Here is a 21,942-nt window from a genome sequence, read left to right on the forward strand (position 1 = left end):
CCCACATGGAGTCTGTATCAAAGAGAAATTCTGATGATGTCATCCCCCTCGTCTGGTTTTCTCTCTCTCGGCTCATCAGGCTCGTCAGAGGGAGAAAATGAATGAGGAGCACAACAAGCGTTTATCTGACACTGTGGATCGTCTGCTCACTGAGTCCAATGAAAGACTGCAGCTCCATTTGAAAGAACGCATGGCTGCCCTGGAAGACAAGGCAAGCCCTGCACACACATTCATCGAGGCGGCAGCAGCAGCAGCAGCTCATAATGCTGTTGCTTTTTGTTCAGACACCAAATGAATGTACATTACAACTCGTGTTCTTCTTGGAGGACAGATTTATTTTGATGCAGATTCATGTTTGTTTTTTTTGTCTAGAACTCTCTCATTCAAGACCTCGAGAATTGCCAGAAACAACTTGAAGAATTTCACCACACCAGGGTCAGTAAGACTCCAGCGAGTCACCTAACCACACTACAAACCACACTATTGTGTCCTCACTTCCACTTGTACATATACCTTGAGCATGGCCATATGGCATCTTCACTTTTTAATATAATAAGAAAATTCATATTGCGAAAATGGCATTGTTCCGACTTGCTGACGTAATGATGTCCCACGTTAAGCAGCATAAAGGTTGGGAGATATGGACTAGAGCTATTATCATGATATTTTTGGCCAAATATATAGAAATCAATATATCAGGGATATTTTAGGGATGACCGGCTTTACGTCCGCCCACTGATAGCCGAAATCTGGCTGCACCATAGGCCTGTCAATCAAAACAGACACGCCCCCAAAAACACATCTTTTTGAGGCCTGTTTTCTAACTAATGATGGGACTATTTTCAGATGGAGCCACACAAAATCTAATAAGAAAGAGGAACTTAAGCTAACAACCAAAAATGTTTTATTGACTTTGTATTTCATTTTATTTAGTGGTGTGAGGGGTTCACTTACTTAATGTTAATGTTACCAAATGGATCAGAGTGTCTCTGATTTCCAATATTAAACATCAATCATGCCTGACTTCAAATCTAGTGTGACAGGAGCAGCATGGGAATCTTTAGCAGAAACCTGCAAAAACCAGTGAGAGCGAGTTGACTGGTGGAAACGGTCACTGACTCTCATGCAAGCCCAGAACACAGTAATGTTAATATGGAAGTTCAAAGAATGTAGAAAAATGTCTAAAAATTTCTAGCATGAACAGGTTTCACTCTCCCTCCAGCTGACGAAGAAATCCGCCTCCCTGTTTGTTTTGCTCTGAAGTCACGTTTGATCACACGAGTTTCTGCGAGATCTCACGTGGGCTACCTGGAATCGCGCTCTTAGTTTAGTGTAAACGCCGAGTGTATGGTCCTGTTTCTTGACAGAAATGTCTGTAGCGCATTTTTAAGATTGAAATATTAAAATTTGGTTAAGTCTGTCATTAAATGAGAAGATGGAAAGCAGTTCAAAGGGGGAAACAGGTAGCAAGGCCCTGTTCAAAAGTAACAAAATCTTAATAGCGCATCTAAAATTCACTAATTAACACAATCATATCTAGGATATGTTGTTTGGTAGGCTACCTGTGCAAAGATAAGTGTTATGATAAGTTAAAGTGTTATGGCATTATGTGCATGGTCATATCTTGACCCAGTGACTAGTAACACTAGCAAGTCAGGTTGGCTATTTCTATCATTTATTTTCTCATTTAAGCAAGAAAACAAACATATTTCCTAAAATATCCAGTGAGCCAGCATCTGCGCTAATAAACGCATGTAACCCTGACAGTACCGCATAGGTTACTGATAATACTAAACTTAATACTTAGACTTCTGCCTACTTTTCCCATAATTAAATAAGTATTAGTCTTTCTATTTTTACTTAAGTAGAAGATGAATGCTAACCTACTTCAACTTGTTTCCTTAGGAACGGCTGATAGGAGAGATTGATAAACTGAGGAACGAGATCGACCATTTAAAACGCCGCAGTGGAGCATTTGGAGATGGAACTCACCCTCGGTAACACAAGCTTTATCATACTGACGTTTATACTGGCAGTGTAAACGTCCAGTATTGACAATAATTTTTTCTATGTATATATAATCTCAGGTCTCACTTGGGTAGTGCGAGCGACCTTCGCTTCTCTGTGGTGGAGGGCCAAGATGGCCACTACAGCACAACTGTAATCAGACGAGCACAGAAAGGCAGACTGTCAGCACTACGAGATGACCCAAACAAGGTGCCAATAATCTTTTTTACTGGGCCAAAGAAACACCACAAGTCCTCACATACACACACACACACACACACACACACACACACACACACACACACACACACACACACACACACACACACACACACACACACACACACACACACACACACACACACACACACACACACACACACACACACACACACACACACACACACATTGAACCGGATTGCAAAATTACAGAACCACGTACAAGAGACCACATCTCAACTTTTCTTCTAACCACATGCAGCTCCCACACCGGTGCTTAATCCAGGTTCATGTCTGCTTTGCTAGTAAGTGTCAGTGCTTCATGCTTCCCATTCTCTACTAACCTCTCTGTCTTTCTGTCTCTCTCACCTGCTGCCATGGACATGCTGTGTGATGTAAGTTTCCTGTTCATCCATTTCTTCTCATAACTAGCCAAATACTTCCTCAGGTGTCATATTTGTTTTTTTACATGTATGCATTTAATCAGAATTCATCCCTGTAGTACATTCTTTAGATGAATTGCGTGCAGTTTTAAAGACGTTGACCGTCCCTCTTTACGTTGAAGCTCATGTGTGTATGCTGTGTTTAGGTGTGTGCGGTGTTTGAACAGGACTACCCATCTCTGCGTGGGAGCGTCAGCCACCTACTCGGCAGCGACATCGAGGCAGAGTCAGACCTGGATGACGATGTCAGCTCAGCCCTGCTTTCCCCCAGCGGGCAATCGGATGCTCAGACTCTCGCCCTCATGCTGCAAGAGCAACTCGATGCTATCAATGAAGAAATAAGGTATCGCAGGCACACTGCATGAGAGGATATGACAGTTTCATGATCCCCATGGGAAAATTATGAAACAAGAAACAGGATACAGATAGAAAGAAAGCACAATATTAAACATACTTCAAAAATAACTAGAAGAAAAAGGAATATTTTGAAGAGCAAATAAAGGTGCTGCTGCTTTATCTTCTTAAAACAATGTATCAAGGCCACACAGGACGCATCAGGAACAACACTGACCTCCTTCATTAGGAGTTCTAACTTAAAGACAAAAGTATGACAAAAAAGAAATGAAAAGATTCAAAAGCTTGCTGTATACCACTGACATTTATATAAATCACACACAGTATAACACTTGAAAATTTGACCCAGATGAAGAACAAAATGAAGATCTAAGAAAGGAAATATTAATATCCGAATTTTCTAAAAAAGCAAAGCCTTCTTCCAAAAGAAGCAAAACATATAAATGAACTTCAAATAGGATGAAATTACTTGGCATTGATGACAGTGGGCACAGAAAAAGCCTTTGACCAGTATATATTGTTAGGATATTAGAAATGTTTGGTTTTCCTGAAGAGATCTTTACCACAATAAAGAGGATCAGGTCACCAACACAGCAAGTTTATGTAAATACAAATATTTAGACTCAAAAGTAGTATTATAAATGTGCTCGTTTACGTTGGTAGTCAAACCTTTGGCTCAGAAAATTAAACAGACAGAGAAGATAATGGCAAATGTAGAAAAAGAAAAAAATGCATGCTCAATTTATTTGCTTATGATTTGATGTTATATCTCTTTCAAAGGTAAGTGAGAGAATTTATTTAAGACATCAGGGTGTAGGTTTAACAATAAGCAAAAGGAAATAATGCAACTTAATAAAGGATTTTATTGGACATCAGAGGATTTTTCAATTGAAAAATGATGAAATATTTCAGTTGCTATATAAGTTCTGAAAAAACCCAGTTATACGATGATAACATTCCCCCACGATGTCAAGATGACTCACTGTGATGACACTCGCAGATGTGGATGAACAGGCTTCCCGAGTTTTGAATTTTGTGTCTCATGGTTTGTACCTTTGAATCTACATACATGGCTTGACAATAATTTGGATATGTGTATACTTTATTAAATATCATGGTGTTAGAATTGAACCTAGTTAGTAAGAGACTGTAACTAAAGCATGAAATCAAAGAATTTTACAGAAGAAAATAGCCACAGACATGATGATATGTTGATAAGGTCCTTTGCTCTTCTGTTCTGTTCCCTCCTGGAAGAAGACGCTGTTTGTTGCAGTTTACAGTAAACAAGGTCCTCTTGTGACACCTCAGAATATGTTTCTGGATAGAAAATGCTAAATAGCTGCTGATTACGCAACAGAGGAGCCAGATGTCCTCAAAGCCTTCAAATCTTGGTTAAACAAATGTTAATTTTATATCAATTTTTTAAGGATTGTAGCTCTTTTCAACAAATTGTGACCTGCTGCTTGGTATGGATCAGAATTATTGTTGTTTGCTGAACATGAGGCAGAAACATTTAAACCCTCCTTTAAGAACTCAAAACAAAAATAGAAAGTAACAGCAAAGTAAAAATGAAGATCATCATAATAGCTTACAAATTATTTCCACATTCAGTGCAAAAAATACAAGGCGTAACGGGAATTACGGGGCTCAGCATGACCGAGTGTGTGTGCACGTTTGCGTGTGCAGGATGATCCAGGTAGAGAGAGAGTCAGCGGACCTGCGCTCCGACGAGATCGAGTCTCGTGTGAACAGCGGCAGCATGGACGGACTCAACGTGACACTTCGACCCCGGGCCCTGCCCACCTCCGCCACCGCCCAGTCCCTGGCATCATCCTCCTCCCCGCCCACCAGCGGCCACTCCACACCCAAACATCACGGACGCAACCCCAGCCACCATCTAGGCATCATGACTCTGGTCAGAAAGTCTGTCATACACACACTCATAGCAGCAAAGTTTGTGGCTTCTTTAATCTCAGTGTGTTGTTTTGTCTCTGATAGCCAAGCGACTTGAGGAAGCACCGAAGGAAAGTAGCAGTAAGTTTGCAAACGCAGCTAAAGTCAAACTGTTTTTTGTTTTTTTGGGCTTACTTTGGCTTTCATAAACCGAGCTGAATTGCTGTTGTGACTCTTTCAGTCTCCGGTGGAGGTGGACAAAGCTACCATCAAGTGTGAGACGTCGCCTCCCTCCTCACCCCGCAGTTTACGGCTGGAGACCAATTTCGCCCAATTCACAGGCAGTCTGGAGGATGGACGAGGGTAAAAACACACACACACACACACACAGGTAGCAGAGTATAACAGCGTCACAGTGGATAGCCCATGGTGTAGGTCTGGAAGCCAGAAGACGTGCCAGAATAATGCACTCCAATGTAGATTTCAGTGTAACGCTGTTTTCTCTAATTGCTTGCAGCAAGCAGAAGAAAGGAATCAAGTCATCTATCGGCAGATTGTTTGGGAAGAAGGAGAAGGGTCGAATGGACCAGACTGTTGGCAGGGATGGACAGTCTCTACCAGCCTTAACAGGTACACTGTGGACAACTCATCACGTGTGAAGCTGTGTGTGATTTACAGAGACAAAGCCTAACACACTTGTGTTGTGTTTTAGACTTTGAGATGGGCATCGGAGACACTATGACTCTTGGGAAACTGGGCACGCAGGCTGAGAGAGACCGCAGGATGAAAAAAAAGTACAAGAAAACTCTGTTTGTCTGAGTATTTAGTTTTTGTAACCAACCCTTTTTATTGGTTGTTTACTTCTCCTTCTGCCTCTGTTTGTTGTTGCCTAGACATGAACTTCTGGAAGATGCAAGGAAAAGAGGGCTGCCGTTTGCTCAGTGGGACGGACCTACTGTCGTCTCATGGCTGGAGGTATTCCACTGATATCCCAACCAGAAATTTCTGTCGTGCTACTTCTACTCAATAAAAAGGGGAATACAGTAATATCAAACACCAGGCTGACCCTACAGCCTGATCTGCACTCCGTTCTCCTTTTTTTCTGACCATTTATGGCGACAATGGTGTTGACGTTGAATGTCTTGATGACTCTCACCAGCTGTGGGTGGGCATGCCAGCCTGGTATGTGGCAGCCTGCCGTGCCAACGTGAAGAGCGGAGCCATCATGTCGGCTCTGTCGGACACCGAGATCCAGAGGGAGATCGGCATCAGCAACCCTCTGCACCGGCTCAAACTCCGCCTGGCCATCCAGGAAATGGTCTCCCTCACCAGCCCCTCCGCCCCCCTCACTTCCAGAACGGTAGAGACATACAACCGATACACCTCCATCAACACAGGCATGTAAATGTGCACACACAGATAATAGATAAAGGCATAAATGAGCACATGAACCTGAAACCAAATCAATTTAGGAATGACTCGAACACATTCCCCTCCACTGAAAATCTGTTCCACTTTTAGCCTTAACCCTCACTCTCCACCCTCAGGTGATGCTGCTTCACACTTTTTTATTTTTCCGCTCAGACCGCCGTCGAGGCTCGGTTCATGTCTCCGATTGGGCGGACTCGTCCTTTTCAGCTGCCATAAATTGCATGGCTCACTGTGGGGAAAAACAACACACAAATAGTGCCAGATATAGCTACAAGCTACCTGCCTGAAATACACACCCTCCCTTGGCATCACTCAACACAATGTTTGTCTGTGTGTGTGTGTGTGTGTGTGTGTGTGTGTGTGTGTGTGTGTGTGTGTGTGTGTGTGTGTGTGTGTGTGTGTGTGTGTGTGTGTGTGTGTGTGTGTGTGTGTGTGTGTGCGCGTGTGTGTGTGTGTGTGCGTACGTGTGTGTGTGTGTGTGTGTGTGTGTGCGTGCGTGCCTGCGTGCGTGCGTGTGTGTGTGCGTGGGGTTTGGTATGTGTGAAAATATACACGAGTGCATTCTCGGGTGTGTTTTTGTGTGCCTGCTTTTGTGTGTGTGTGTGTGTGTGTGTGTGTGTGTGTGTGTGTGTGTGTGTGTGTGTGTGTGTGTGTGTGTGTGTGTGTGTGTGTGTGTGTGTGTGTGTGTGTGTGTGTGTGTGTGTGTGTGTCTGTCTGTCTGTGTCTGTGTGTTTGGGTGTGTTCTCGTCCTCTGAGCAGTCCTCCGGAAATGTGTGGGTGACTCATGAAGAGATGGAGAACCTGGCTTCCTCCACTAAAGCGGTCAGTACCATCTGGGTGCTCCCCTCCCTGTTACCCTCCCCCCCCCACCCAACACTCTCTCACGCTCACACTGTCCCCACGGCGACACGCAAATGTCCTCTCCCGGAAGATCCCATTAAATACCCGCCACTTCACACACACTAACACATCTTTTGTGCTTCTGCTGGTGTGTGTACGTGGTTGTCGGATGTAACTGATGTAAACTGTGGTCATGTGGTCTGCGTCTTCATGCAATGAATAACTGCTGCTGCTGCTGCTGCTGCTGATGTGTAATTTCTGTTAACTTGCAGAGTAAAAACTGACTGGAGCTCGTGTGTGTGTTTTTCCGTGTGTAGTACGTGTGTGTTTGATAAACCCGTTTCTTTAACCGCGTATATTGTCTCCACCACGCTGCCACTCAGGAGAATGAGGAGGGCAGCTGGGCACAGGTGAGGCTGCTGCAAACATCTGTATACACACACTGTGAAAGCGTACTAGCACCCTTCACTAAAACATATATGTAAATAAGGGCAACCTCCCTTTCAGCTTTATAAGACAATAACTGACACAGTTACGTATTGTTCTATATTTTAGCCATTTTCATGCTGTAAAAGCCCCAGATATAAATACATCATTCAGCCTTTATATTAAAAACACTTACAGGGGAAACATGAAGTATAAAAAAGCAGCTCAGCAATAAATTCACACTTCATAAGGATTATATTGTTCAGTTCTTGTTCCATCTGATCGAGAGAGGTTTTGATTTATTCCAACGTTCATTTTGGAAAACGTAATTTGACGTGCTGTTAAACTCTACTGGGTTGTACTCAGAGGGGTTCCTAATATTTTTCCAACCCAGTTAATTTAAATGGGGTTGATAAAATATTAAAACACTTCTCACCTCTGTGCCATTTTGATGTCCCAGTCTCTAATTAAACCATGAGAGTTAGCCAGCATGTCTCAGCATGTCTCCGTCTTGTTTCTGTAATATCTACATAGGTTGCAGCCATTTATACTGTTAATCAAACTCGTGATTTTATCCGGATGACATGTCATAATGTTTACAGTGTTTTACCTCTTAAGTAGTTGTGATTTCCATGTTACTCTGAAACAAGAAGGGGTTTTTTTGTCTTTATTCTGTTGCACACATCAGTGACATTGTGTACTCGTCTCCCTGTAGACTTTGGCGTATGGTGACATGAACCATGAGTGGATAGGGAACGAGTGGCTGCCCTGCCTCGGCCTGCCTCAGTACCGCTCTTACTTCATGGAGTGTCTGGTCGACGCACGCATGCTGGATCACCTGACCAAGAAGGACCTGCGGAGCCATCTCAAGATGGTGGACAGCTTCCACAGGTCTGCTGCAATGGCGATTAGCTTATAGCTGCTGTTTGATCTACGCCACTTTTCATCTGCTCACTGGATACATTAGCAATGGAGATGAGAAGGCTAATGATGCCTATGTGCTCGTGCTTTTCTCTCACTGTGTGTGCGTGCGTGCATGCGCGTGCATGTGTGTGCGCGTGTGTGCGTGTGTGTGTGTGTGTGTGTGTGTGTGTGTGTGTGTGTGTGTGTGTGTGTGTGTGTGTGTGTGTGTGTGCGTGTGTGTGTGTATGTGTGTGGCTGTGTACCAGGGCCAGTCTGCAGTATGGGATTATGAGCTTGAAGAGACTCAATTATGACAGGAAAGACCTGGAGCGCCGGAGAGAGGACAACCAACACGACATGAAAGGTACATTTTACACATACACACTCTTATCCATGCATAGTGACAAAAAAGCAATCACGTACACACACAAACGTCTTCAAAACACCCGTTCACAAGCACGCACACGTCGACCGCCTCGCCGGGCCAGAGTACCACCTAGTGGTTTCGTCTGATATCCTCTGTTCGGACTGAGCATTAAAACAGCTGCTCCTTCGTCTGTCAAAAAGCCAATCTTATGATCTAAAGCTCCGCTCGCCAAGAGTGCTCCGTGCGCACACACACACACACACACACACACACACACACACACACACACACACACACACACACACACACACACACACACACACACACACACACACACACACACACTTAGATCTAGCCAACCCTCTCGCCCTTTTGACCTTGAGTTCAGCCCATGAACTTGACTCAGCTGTCGTGTCAAATCAGAGTCCTGCCCTGTTTACACACACATAAACACACACTCTCACACACGCACACCGTCCGCCTGTTCCATCTTGGAAAGCTGGCTGACAGCTGTGCTTTAAATGAACAAAGGGAGTGTGCCACCGACTTGACACGATGTGGACACGCGCATTATCTCTTTATTTCTCTCGCTCTTAATAATGTGTCCTCTCTTTCCTGACTACGAAACATACTGACAGTCCCTAAAACATCGTGCTACAGCAACATTAACCTCAATCCCTCTCTTTTATTTGAGATGTTCTGGTGTGGACCAATGAACAGGTGATCCACTGGGTCCAGTCCATCGGTCTGAGGGAATACAGCGGCAACCTGTTGGAGAGTGGCGTTCACGGAGCGCTCGTCTCTCTGGATGAGACCTTCGACTACAGCAGCCTAGCGCTCATCCTGCAGATCCCAATGCAGAACACACAGGTAGTTATAGAGGAAGAAACAACGCACAACACTCAACATGCCCTGATTAAACTGCTTTCAAGTGTTGCATGATACGATTTTTAACTGCAGTTCGGTCAATTTTCTGGGATTAGATATTCACTGAAACCCCAAAAGTTAACATTAAGATTTTTTTGGGAATAATAACAGACATATTTGACACTTTTTCTTTCAGTATTGTAAACTCACTGCATTTCCGTGACCAGTCTATCTGGATGAGACTCTCTAATTTTTACTTTTTGGTGACGCAGTGGTTTGTGTGCAGCCAGTATGTCCTTCCACTGCCTCCCAACATTTACCTCTGCTTTAATCCCTGCATCATTTGTTCTCAGATCAAAACTGCTCTGTTATTCTTGCCCAGAATTTACTTTATAGTAGTTCCTGGTTACAGGTTTCGGCACTGTTTTCTTGCCCACAGTTTCGTATTAGAAGTGATTTTTTTTTTTTTCTGGAAATGCAACAAAAAAAAAAAGCCTGAAGGTTTCTGTTGTTTATCAGAGAAAGTGTTTTTATTTTACAGGTATTTCACTGACATTCTAGCAGCTCCTGATTATTGTTCACAGCATCACTGCTCACCGAGGCTGTTTGTTTTTCAGGCCCGGCAGGTTCTGGAGAGGGAGTTTAACAACCTGTTAGCTTTGGGGACCGACCGCCGACTAGAGGAGGTGACCTCTCAAGCTGCTGCTTTGATCAAATACAACATTGTTGAGGCAAATCACATGACCCTGTTTGTTTTCTCTATCCCTGTAGGGTGGGGATGACAAGTCTTTTCGACGCTCTCCGTCATGGCGCAAGAGGTTCCGGGCCCGTGAGGGAGGGGTGGGGCTGGGGATGATGGCAGGCTCCATGGAAACACTGCCGGCTGGCTTCCGCATGGCCTCCATGTCCATGCCACCCTCTATGAGTTTGGCACCCAAGAAACAGCTCCAGCCTGAAGGTGCGTTACCATACTAACCGCACTACTGAGCTTAAACCCGTGGATTATTCTGTATGCAGAATAATGTGCTTCTCTCTGGTTGCCCTAGCTGACTAACTGCATGCTGTTTCCTCTCTCTCCGGCTGTGCAACGCCCTCAAGCTCCTCCCCCGGCGCCCCCGAGGCTCGACCCCTCGGCCGTGCGGACCTATTCATGCTAACTATACTCTACTTACTAACAGGAGCGCTAATGCTAACAGGTAAGCTAACAAAGCACGACCTGAAGCTGCTGAACTCACAGGTTTGTGCGCTTTTAACCAGCATTGGACAGCAGGAGTGGAACTAACGGGACATTAAGCTGCACTTGTGCCAGGCTTAGTCCTGATGAATACTTTGAGGTTGAGACCAAAACAGAGATAAAAAGGAGAATAAAGTTTTGACCTCACCTGACAAATGCTTTGATTCTGCCATCAGTGTTTGGCAACACGTTAGGTATCACAACTTCAGAGAGAATTATGTTTTAAAAGAAAAAAAAAATCTATTGATGTAGCTTTAAAATGTGCAGTCTATCAATACTATATAAAATACTGTATTTTTCTTCCCATGAAAAAACAAAACCAATCATGAATTCATCCAACGAACAGAAATTGTGTGCCTGACGATATTTATTGCTCCGTTCCATCCACCGGAGCGATTCAGGAACGAGACTCAAATGCTCAACCCAAGACCACAAGTAATGTTCAGACTCTTTAGGCAAAAGTCATTAAACTGTAAATTCAAATGTCACGTTCAGTCCAACATCCAAGCAACCAGGCAGACAGAGATCAGGCAGAGGTATCGGAGGGCGAGCCAAAAGAAAGGTCCGAAAGGCAAAACACACGTCAGTACACACAACTCACAAAACACTGGGAAGAAGAAAGAGCTGTGAAACATCGGCGATCTGGCACAGGAGGTAAAAGGCATGCAGACTTTATAGAGAGCAGCGAGACAACTGAACAAAAGGGGAAAAAGTCTGGGCGGGGAAGACAATCAAAAAGGCGGGAAGAAACGCGGGCAGGACGTGAAGATACCAGAAACAAGAAAAGAGGCGAGGAAACAAAATAAAACAGGAAATGAACAAGAAATGATGAGAAAACAAAAAAAGCGTGATTGTTGACGACAGCGGATGTCGTTCCTTGGACCTGGTTTTTGGTCCAGTAATATTTCTAAAGCTTAACATGTACACGTGTTCACCAATTACACATCATGTCTGCCTGTATTGTAAATGTTCAAAATGTCAAAGTACAGACGGCTACTTGATCTTTCTCTTCCTTCCTGTCTCTTCCAGTGCATTCTCATTACCTATATGGACATATGCTTGCGGCCTTTTGAGAGTGATATGCCAAATCTGGAGAGGGGGACCTGGGTGCCTCAGAGGGAGGCTTCACCCCTTTGTTGCCCAGCCTCACCTCCCACCTTTCACCTCTCACCTCTCCTTCGGACACGTGCAATACAGAGGCCAACTCTGACCTTTGAACTCTTGAGAGTGCTCATTGGCTGCGCTCGCTGCTGTAAAGGAGGTTCATCTCGGTCTCTCCCAGTTTACCCTAGTGCTCCCAGTAGCCTTGTTGTTGTGGTGTTGTGCTCCCACTCCCCTGGTCTCAGCTGTGGGTTCTTGTCCTGGTTCTGATAGTCTCAACATGGCCAAGTCCAAAGCAATTGTGCTGCGTCATCAGCGTCCTTCACAACCCAACAGCTGATTGGTGTGGAAAAGATTTAAGGCGACGGTGAGCAGTTGTTGGTTTGGACTTGGGAATGATGAATACTTGTATAAATGGCCGATCCCACTGCACATTACCCCTCTACCGGTTATGCAAGGTATTACTCATTTATCGTCTGTAAATAAAATGGATGACTTATGTTTTTTATAGAAATATTATATATATATATATTGGAAATATATATGGAAAACAATATAATATCATTGCTGTATGAAACCCAATGCCCTGTATTCGATAGTGACTGTTCTCTCTCTCTCTCTCTCTCTCTCTCTCTCTCTCTCTCTCTCTCTCTCTCTCTCTTTGTCTTTCTCTCTGTGTTGGACCTTTGTGTGTCTTTTGCTGTATGCTGTAAGTGTGTGAATCGTTGGTGGGAGGGACTCATTAAGGGAAGTGTGCGTTTCTACAAGGACTCTTCACAGGTTCATGGGTCCAATTTCAGACGTTTTCTCTTTGCCTATCTCCTGTTCTCTCCTTTTCCTTCCTCCTCCTCCTCCTCTTTTGACACGATGTAGCTGTTAGCTCTCCTCTTTCCGCCTCTCTCGCCTTCTGTATGACACTATGTAGCCTAGACTAGAGAGAATCCTTTAATATGAAGAGTGTGTGTGTGTGTGTGTGTGTGTGTGTGTGTGTGTGTGTGTGTGTGTGTGTGTGTGTGTGTGTGTGTGTGTGTGTGTGTGTGTGTGTGTGTGTGTGTGTGTGTGTGTGTGTGTGTGTGTGTGTGAGGGAATGACTGAGTCTCTCGGCTCGAGACTTGTAGAGCGGTTGTGTGTGAATGGCCGACCCCAGCCATGTGACCATGACTTTTCCCTGTGGATGGTAGTGTGAACACTGTAGCTCCTCTCTGTTGATTCCTTACTTTCTCTCAAATCAAACTGTAAACTGCTGCTCAACATCAGCCAATGATATCCACAAAAAACTCCTCCAAGTGACAGACTTGTCTATTCTTCTGTCTATTTACCGTCACCTCCTATTAAGTTGCCATGGAGACCTGCCAGTGAGCAGTCAGTCCTCTTGGCCGACCAACTCCTCATCCGATGAGAACACAGCATATGAACCAGTGAAGTGCTGGATGGGTGTACAATCTTTTTTTTATTATTTTACAGTTTTTCCAAGGTGTCTAAAAGGTGTAACGTGCTATGTGGCAGCTATGAGTACTGTGTCTTTATTCCAGGTGTGAAACAATGCTGACAAATCAAGATTTTATTATTTGGCTATTTAAAAAAGTGTACTGTATTTATGACACTATATAGACATAAGTAAAGCTGTTTTTTAAAGATTTTGGATGTTGTGTTCCTTTTGAAGTTATCTCTGCCAAAGATTCTTATTGTTAGTTAAAGGTGCAAAACATTCAAAAATTAACTAAAATTATTCACAGGATGTTAAGAAATAACCGCTTTAACGTTACATCAAAGACGCCTATGTATTGTGTTGAACTTAATTTCGACTGAAGCTTGCATGCTAACCAGCGAGCCCTGGCCCATCCTATCTCGTAATACCCTCCAGCACCTCAAGAGGCAATAGTGAGTCACTGGGAGGCATCATGGGGAGAATATGTACAGGGGACATTAACTGCACAAACACAGAAGGGTTCAGCGCAGTTAGAATATCTGTACCTGAGTTCAATTATCTCGTCATCTAGCTATCGACCAAAGTGCGGCAACTTTATACAAACAAAGCAGGCGCACTGACCTTGTTTGGCCAATTCAAAACAGACCTTCAGTGCAGCTAATGAAAACTGTCTTTCTTTCTTGTTACATTGGTCTTGCCATGAACTGAGATAAGCAAGTGAGAACATAAACTATAGGTGTAACCGGTCCCCATTGTTTTATTCACTACTGGGTCCACACAATCACTCGTTACAATCATCAGCAATAGAGAAACCCAAATACCAACTCACAGCAGGGAAAGAATGTACTTACCACCACTCCTCACGCTTCAACCAAACCAACCTAATCAACACTGTTGGTCACAGAATCTGATGGGCCACAGTCATATTTCAGTATAACAATGAACTGAGGGAAGACTGCCTGGACGCCACAGCGAGTCTCTATCGCCTCGTGACCTACAAAGTGGTAATACAAGATGGAAGTACATTTTTACAAACTGCACCGTTAAAGACAACATTAGACCGCGTATTGAAAATGGTCTTTATTTAAAGAATTCAACAGAAAATAGCACTTTCCAGAACATCTACAAATACACAACAATCTTAGTTATAAAAGTTCAAAATAAGTTAGCAAAAAATACAAAATAAAATGGCAAAACCACTCTGTAAAAAAAGGGAACGTATTTACATCGCTAGCATTTATAACCAGTTTAAATTAAGCAGATCTTGGTCAAAACTGCCATGGTACATATTGGCCCCACAAATAAACTCGTGTTTTTTTAAGCATTAAAACTCACACAAAAAGAATGAAAGATCAGGGAAAGGTTTTGAAAAGAGGAAAACTTAAATTAAGAAAGAAGAAAAAACAGGCTTTGTTATTCGTCTGTGGCTCTATCAGTCTGGAGGAAAGCCGAACAGAGATCCACACTACTAACTAGGTGTTGTGTTCATGCAGCAAAGTCTTTGAATCTCTGGGTGGACTAAGCTCCTGTGGCTCTGACAGGCAGGTCTGGACTGTGGGAAAAGGCAGGTAATGAAGGGAATAAGGCCTCGTTGCGAACGGGAGGAATTCAGTTTGGCTAGCAGACACTTGGAAAAGCAGAGTTAAAAAACTGATCAATCACAATTTTTTTTTTTTAAATTTTAGCATAAGACAATACACTCAGTTCAGTAGATGCACAAAATAATTGAAATAATCATTTGGGATTGGTTGTCAGATTCCACTACCAATTGTCACTTTGGGTTTTGTTTGTGGCTCTCTGTGCACCTTTGGGTCTGCTGGCTCGAGGGTCTATTTGGGAATGTCCACGGGAAAAGCCACAGGTCCGTTAGCTGCAGAGATGCTTTCCACGATGGAGGTCAAGGCACGCATGTTCCCCTGCTCTGGAGAGTCAGCAGCACTCAGGAGATCTGCGAAAGAGAGTCACACACTCAGTATCTGCGACGGTGCAGCGGTCTGTCCGTGCGCTCTCATGGGACTTGAGTGTTGAACTGTGCTCACCCTCGCTGCTGTAGCTCTGCGTGCACTGCTCCGGAGTGCTGCTCCACTCCGGGCTACTACAGCAGGTGCTGCCCGAACTGGGCTCGCTTGACGATGACACCTGTTACCATGGAGACGCACACACAGAAGTTGCTGTCAGTCACTCTGTTACAATACAGCACACACGAGAGTGCAGCGAAAAATCACACACACACACACACACACACACACACACACACACACACACACACACACACGCCACCAATGCATCCTGTGACCCCCTCAGAAGACTTTTCCATCAGAAGGCACAGATGAAAATATTCGGTATAAATATATTTACATACGGTGTGTGTCATATACTATGACCCGTTTACAAAGCTGTTTCTTGGTTTTTGTTTAATTTTGGCACCTGTCATTACTTTTTGTTAATGTTTCTCATTTATATTGTTATTATTATTAATTATAACTGAGCTGAAAACTCATCATAACTTTCAAAACCTCTGACAGCGCAGCTCATTCTATGACTCAACCCAAAGAGAAGCCTTTTTCTACCACTAACACCTCAAAACCTAATCGCGATGATCACTTCCATAGCAGGTTTAGAGTAGATCAGTTCAGCAAAGTCACGCATTGTGAAAAAAAAAATGTCAGCATCCTCTGACACTTTCCAAGAAGTGCACTGCATATTTTTCTGGTCTGTTCTTTTTTTTTTTTTTTGCCTTTTGCCCCTTTTTCTAAGTGAACTTGTACCTCTCCTCACCCAGCCTCTCTTCTACTTACTCTTGGCTGTGCAGCGCTGGGTCGGTAGTGCAATCCCTGCTGTCCTGTCTCGGTTTCCTGCTGGTTGAGGGAGGAAACCAGGGCCTGCAGTCTTTCGATATACTGGATGGCGCTTCGCAAGATCTCCACCTTGGGCAGCCTTTGGTTGGGGTTCATCAAGGTGCTCCTCTTCAGAGCGTCAAAGGCCTCGTTCACCTTCTTCAGACGTCTCTTCTCCCTCATTGTGGCTGCCCTCCGACGGTCCATGGTCACCGTCTTCCTTTTACACAGCTTGCAGGCCCAGGGCAGGCACTGGCCCGGGCAGTGGGGCTCAGAGTGAGGCGACAGGCTGGACGGAGAGGCTTTGTCCTCCGTACCCGTCGCCCCGACTCCAACACCTCCAGACAGATTCCCACACAGGCCCATCATGGAGTTCCTGTCCTGGTAGCCAGTTTGGTCGTATGCCCCCGGCAGGCGAGAGGGGAAGTAGCTGTCCCCTCCTTCATAGAAGCGCTGGTCGGGGAAGAAGTACGGGTTGGTCTCGAAAAGCTCCATAGTGGACAACGCTGTGGTCTGAATGTAAGGGGGCAAAGATCCCTGCTCTCCCCTGGTACTGCTCTTCAGTATGTGGTCTTCGGTCCTACGTCTGAAGCGTGTGGTGGGAGTGTACGTGTGCGCGCCTGTCTTCTTCCTGGCCTGAGTTTGTGATGAGTGGAAGACGTGAGGTGAACAACTGGTGTGGAGCAACTGTAGGCTGGCATTTAAACCCCTCTGCCTGCTGCAGGATCACAGGGTTAAATTTAGCACGAGCCCCCAGAAACCTGACACGACGTTTAGCTGTTGCTGCACATCTACACTTCACATCTCTGTTGGGCCTTGCTCTCTAGGGCTTTCAGGCCCAATTGTGTGTGCTCGCACGTGGGTTTGTGTGCTCGTGGGTTTCTTAAGAGGCCAGGATATGATCGGGTTGCCGTGGAAATGGGAGAGATAACCACAGATGAAAGACGTCCTTCTTAATGAGCTAATCCCAGACTTGCGTCCCCCTCTGCACATGAAGCGCTCCGCAATGAGGGAGGAGGGACAGTAGGGACAGTCTGGAGACAGCTGTCACTTCTGCTGGGAGCCGGTGATATGCTGCGACAAGAAGTTGTTTGACCCCTAGTTTTTGAAGGGAAGTAAACGAAGAGATTGTTGTTTACTGAAGCTAGGTCACAGATGAATCCTGTGAACTCCTGTGAGGGAAGCAATTTCAGGTTCGTAATGATCCACACTAAAGGTGTTCAAGGCGACATTAAAGCTCCCGCGATTGTGTCGCTGGGTCTTTGGGTTAATGTCACTGCATTCATATCTGCTGACTTTCCCTCGAGGATGGTTGCACTGTGTGCTGCAGGTGACCTTCTAAGCTCTGCTACTGTCGGAAACCAGACAGGTCGGTGCAACGGTACAGCACAGTAAGTCCAGCGCCAAGTTGACACTGGCTCACATTACTCTTAGAAATCAAGGGACAATAATGAGACGATGGCCTTCGTTGTCCTGACCTCTCCCAGCCAGTCGTAGCGTTAGCCTAGCCGGAGGGTGTTAATCGTTCCAGGACATATCTCACCTCATAGCTCACTAGCTAAATCGGACCGGCTTCCGCTGGCATGGACGCCCGGCCAAAACACACACTTCTGTCAGCGGAGAAGTGGCCTGAAATGATTGAGATAGTGTGAGATGTCTTACGTGTGTGTGTGTATCCTGTATCACTACCATAAGTTGATCACTGTAATATCACAAGCTTGCCAGAGTGATGGAGAACTGCTGTGTTTTCTGGTCACAGCACATGAAATGTACAGGGGCGTAGTGTCTGGCTCATACAGTACCACTGACACATCAAGCCAAGCCTGGGACATTTCTCACATGTTTTCTCTGAAAGTCTCGACTGTAAGTTTCACTAAAAGACACAGTAAAATGTCTTTGTAACACTACAGGTTCATATTTAGATTTTTTTTTTTTTTCTCATAATGACTAAAAATTCCTGAAATAGGTATTTCCTCTCATCTGTGGAGATCCAAACTCAACCAACCAGATCGTAAACGATTACTAAAAGCATAAAAACATGTAAGTAGATAACTTCACATCAGTGAATATTGTTGGTTCAATCTTTAAAATGAACCCTAAAAAGAAATAGAAAGCTATACTATATACTCCCTGTTATTAAGATGAATGAAAAAATCATTACAACCCTGTTTCCAAAACTAGTTGGGTCACTGTGTAAAATGTATATAAACAGGACAAAACTTCAGCAACGCTGAAAGTATGTGGAGCAACTTTATAACAAGACCAACGCATTTTGGCATTTGGCCTTCATCAGTGTCCATCAGCACCACAAGCCAAAATGCATTGGTCTAGTAATAAAAACAATACTGTGGTGGAAATCATTGCATGACAGTTTCAATATTTGATATGTTGTCTCTGTTCTATTTTCCATTTCATAGAAGTTTCATATTCTGTTATTATTTACATTTTTAACAGCATCCCAACTTCATTTTGGAAACAGGGTTGTAATTTTCAACATTTTCAGTCTTTTTCGCCAGATCTCAAGTGATATTGAGGTGAGTGCACACTGATGTGCAGCTTAGCTTACTGCTGAGAAAGCCGAACACACTGTTATCAGCGAGCTTCAAATGACTTTTGTAGTGAAAACTACACTAGCGTGGTACTGTCAGTAAACTCTTCTTACAGCAGCAAAAACATTTTAGTTGGCAAGCTCTTACCCTCACAGTGGATTTCTTTAATGCAATGTAATTAACAGTGAACTTTAAGTAAGGTGTTCTTTTAGAGATATGTCTCTTCATTGAGCACCTGTGGCAGCTTATTAACCAGAATTGTTTCCTCCTCCTCGTTCATTTTGATGGGGTACAGCACAGTGCACAGTTTTCTGTAAAACAAGCTTTTGTACCTCAGAATTAAAAAAAAAAAAAAAGCATCTTTACTGTTGTTAACCAATATTTACCTCACGTTCTGAGTCTTCTAAGACTAGAAGTGAATTGTCCAAAAGGAAGTAATAATCTGCATATAGACAATTTGACAGTAATGGTGGCTGCATCCCATTGAAGACTACCAGTTCCAGGGTCATGTTGGTTGAAGGGGTTACAGGAAAAGTTAAATGTAACAAATCTTATAAAATAGCTATAATTTCCTAATTTTGGAGGTATTAACCATGAAGTTACAACCACACATTGATTTAAAACATACAGTATTAGAAGTCAGTGGCATATTAGCGTAAGATGAAATGACTGGATGCCAGGCAGTGGTTTGGCAGGCCTGTCGGTCCGTGGTCTACCCCTGAGGTTTAGGCTCGGGTTTGGGGTTGAGGCAGAGTATGCAATCGCAGCTTGGCACAGGGCTGCGGTGGGCTGTCAGGTTAGGCTGTGATGGATAGTCACTGATGGCCGGTTGAGCACAAAGACGCCTGTGTTGGACTCAGGGGTGCAGCGGGGAGGGGGTCCGCAGTGTGTCAGAGTCACTCATAGCCCTCTGTCATCTTAACCCATTGTCAGCAGAACTAGAGAACGTGTGTGTGTGTGTGTGTGTGTGTGTGTGTGTGTGTGTGTGTGTGTGTGTGTGTGTGTGTGTGTGTGTGTGTGTGTGTGTGTGTGTGTGTGTGTGTGTGTGTGTGTGTGTGTGTGTGTGTGTGTGCGTGTGCGAGTCTGCGTGTTTGTGTGTGTACAGACACACAGTTGTTTGAGGAACAAGTCCCCTCTCAGTATTTTGAAGTGAACACTTGATATGCAGTACACATCACAGGAGTTTGAGTGTTTACGATTTGGCAGATATGATATATTCTACTGTATATTCTTTATATGTTGCTGTTTGCACCTGAGCACTCAGATGTAAAAGTAGATAATAAAACACAATTTAACACCTAGAATCACGTGTGATTGTATTGTACAGAGCACATCTATTGACGGAACAAATGACACCTGACAGAAACCAAATAAACTGTGTGAGTGAGAGATCACGGTGTGATGTTAGAAAATGTTGAAGCCAAATTATTTACATGTAAAAATGAATATTCATACTTGGAAAAAATGTGTACAGGTCTCCATGTGTGCGTGTTTGTGTGCTCTTGATTGCCCTGTCACTGGCAACACTGCTCCGCTTCTCCTGCAGTGACAAGCAGCAGCACATTGTGGAACAGCTGAGCCCGGGGGAGGAGGAGGAGGGAGGGATCAGTTCTCCTCACCCCAGGTTAGCCTCAAGATCACCAGTGACCTGGAGAACTGTCATCTGAGCGCAGTCGGGAAATCTCAGATATGTAAGAGGAGAATAACATAACAACAGAGGAGGACTGTTGATTAAAGGTGGATAAAGCAGGACTTCCACCCAGTGAGATGCACCATAAGATATACTGCGAGATACAATAATAGATGAATCAAACAAATAATATTAGGATATGTATTTTTGCTTTAAGCTGTGGGTCTCGTCATTTCTTAATTTTCCATGAATTTTTCAGAGGAAAGAATTTAACTTGGTAGTAATTAACGGTTTGAAGATTTAAGTTGTTTGAGCTTTTGTATTAATTTTGTAAACAGTTTGTGATTTAAAGATACTTAAAAGATGAAAGACATTGCTGACAAATATACATAGTCCAGGTTCCCTTACAAAACACTTGTTCCTATAGGACGCATACTAAAAACGGAGACTTATGAAGCAGTAAAGCGAGACCCTTTTGGGTATTTGTTTTGGTACCTTTTAGAAAAGGTATTTATTTAGTTTTACTTTTAAATTGATTAATTAATTAAATTACTTGATAATAAATGACGTTACTTTGTATCTTTAATGTTTCTAACCTAGTTATTTTCTAACAGTGGATAAAAGTCTTTGCACATAAGAGAAATGGAAAGAAAAAGAAGCAGTAAATGATGTGTTTCCAGGCCTAACTGCACTGAGTGTTTGTGTACTACTCACTCCTGGAAAGCATTCTTCCGTCTGATCTCCAGACTCATGCAATAATTTTATGTACAAGTTAAGTGCCTTTGGGAGAGGACATGGTAACCACGGCGACAGCAACAGTTGCCCAAATCTGTCGTCTCGGAGCTTGTTTCTATGCTGTCGCCGTGATAACTGATCTTCTCATCTAGATTACAGTGATTTAAACTGACTACACAACATTGACGCGGAAAGATGACAAAGCAGTCGACGATTCCTCGATAGTCATCAACACAAAACAAATCCATCAAATGTTGTGAGTTGAAGCAGTGAGATCTGATTACAGCACTACTTGCGTCCCACTGTTTCTGTTGAGTAATGAGCCTTACATAATCTGCAATGGACCATTCGAGTTCTCTCTAAAGGTGATGTGACACTACTACGGCCTGGTTAATCATCGGGAGAATACTCCCATTCATTCCCGTTCAGAATGAAGTGCCCCACCTGTGTTTCCACAGGGCTCTGGAGGCCTGGAGAAAGCTCTCCGAGTCAGGGGGGGAAACAGTAGTTCTGTAGCCCAGCCATGCTTCTGCTCACTGGGGCTTTTATCGCAGAGTAATCCCCTACAACAAACAGAATGGGAGGCATGTGCATATGCAGCTGTCGCAGTCTTAGTGCAAGTGGTGTCATGTTAAATCACAGGAATGGACTGAGCCCCTGAGCCATCCGCTGCCCTT

General features: G+C 43.9%; 2 protein-coding genes across 4 annotated transcripts in view; one reads left to right on the forward strand and one right to left on the reverse strand.

Moving 5' to 3' along the window:
• ppfia4 (PTPRF interacting protein alpha 4) overlaps nucleotides 1-13,725 on the forward strand; it is a 58,512-nt gene extending 44,787 nt beyond the window's left edge. For 2 of the 3 annotated variants that reach the window (XM_069710167.1, XM_069710184.1), the window contains 21 exons: nucleotides 80-211; nucleotides 373-435; nucleotides 1,906-1,997; nucleotides 2,088-2,217; nucleotides 2,816-3,012; nucleotides 4,710-4,938; nucleotides 5,022-5,057; nucleotides 5,158-5,279; nucleotides 5,434-5,546; nucleotides 5,629-5,710; nucleotides 5,810-5,891; nucleotides 6,076-6,276; nucleotides 7,107-7,169; nucleotides 7,571-7,597; nucleotides 8,329-8,504; nucleotides 8,783-8,880; nucleotides 9,578-9,753; nucleotides 10,368-10,436; nucleotides 10,522-10,708; nucleotides 10,849-10,946; nucleotides 12,014-13,725. In XM_069710167.1, coding sequence (XP_069566268.1) covers nucleotides 80-211; nucleotides 373-435; nucleotides 1,906-1,997; nucleotides 2,088-2,217; nucleotides 2,816-3,012; nucleotides 4,710-4,938; nucleotides 5,022-5,057; nucleotides 5,158-5,279; nucleotides 5,434-5,546; nucleotides 5,629-5,710; nucleotides 5,810-5,891; nucleotides 6,076-6,276; nucleotides 7,107-7,169; nucleotides 7,571-7,597; nucleotides 8,329-8,504; nucleotides 8,783-8,880; nucleotides 9,578-9,753; nucleotides 10,368-10,436; nucleotides 10,522-10,708; nucleotides 10,849-10,907 — 2,334 coding nt within the window. In that variant the 3' untranslated portion in view covers nucleotides 10,908-10,946; nucleotides 12,014-13,725. The remainder of the gene's footprint in view (nucleotides 1-79; nucleotides 212-372; nucleotides 436-1,905; nucleotides 1,998-2,087; nucleotides 2,218-2,815; nucleotides 3,013-4,709; nucleotides 4,939-5,021; nucleotides 5,058-5,157; nucleotides 5,280-5,433; nucleotides 5,547-5,628; nucleotides 5,711-5,809; nucleotides 5,892-6,075; nucleotides 6,277-7,106; nucleotides 7,170-7,570; nucleotides 7,598-8,328; nucleotides 8,505-8,782; nucleotides 8,881-9,577; nucleotides 9,754-10,367; nucleotides 10,437-10,521; nucleotides 10,709-10,848; nucleotides 10,947-12,013) is intronic. The other variant, XM_069710175.1, reaches the window with a different exon arrangement.
• Nucleotides 13,726-14,598: 873 nt separating this feature from the next.
• myog (myogenin) lies at nucleotides 14,599-17,011 on the reverse strand. Its single transcript, XM_069710155.1, has 3 exons — nucleotides 16,313-17,011; nucleotides 15,554-15,653; nucleotides 14,599-15,462 (listed from the first exon to the last, which is right to left on the reverse strand). Exons 1-3 carry the CDS (start codon nucleotides 16,844-16,846, stop codon nucleotides 15,344-15,346), a joined length of 753 nt encoding a protein of 250 aa, XP_069566256.1. The 5' UTR covers nucleotides 16,847-17,011; the 3' UTR covers nucleotides 14,599-15,343.
• Between the last annotated feature and the right edge of the window lie 4,931 nt (nucleotides 17,012-21,942).

The sequence above is a fragment of the Brachyistius frenatus genome, unplaced genomic scaffold (genome assembly GCF_029030835.1).
Source record: "Brachyistius frenatus isolate BFR_SWC_R1_liver_20210118 unplaced genomic scaffold, ASM2903083v1 Contig_4, whole genome shotgun sequence".
NCBI classification, from domain to species: domain Eukaryota; kingdom Metazoa; phylum Chordata; class Actinopteri; family Embiotocidae; genus Brachyistius; species Brachyistius frenatus.

Excerpts from the sequence above, each read along its gene's own strand:
- myog (XM_069710155.1), bottom strand. The coding sequence starts at position 16,846 with ATGGAGCTTTTCGAGACCAACCCGTACTTCTTCCCCGACCAGCGCTTC. Across the intron at positions 15,654-16,312 it reads CCAGCGCTGCACAGCCAAGA|GTGTCATCGTCAAGCGAGCC; the intron begins GTAAGTAGAAGA and ends CCATGGTAACAG. Across the intron at positions 15,463-15,553 it reads GCAGAGCTACAGCAGCGAGG|ATCTCCTGAGTGCTGCTGAC; the intron begins GTGAGCACAGTT and ends TCTCTTTCGCAG.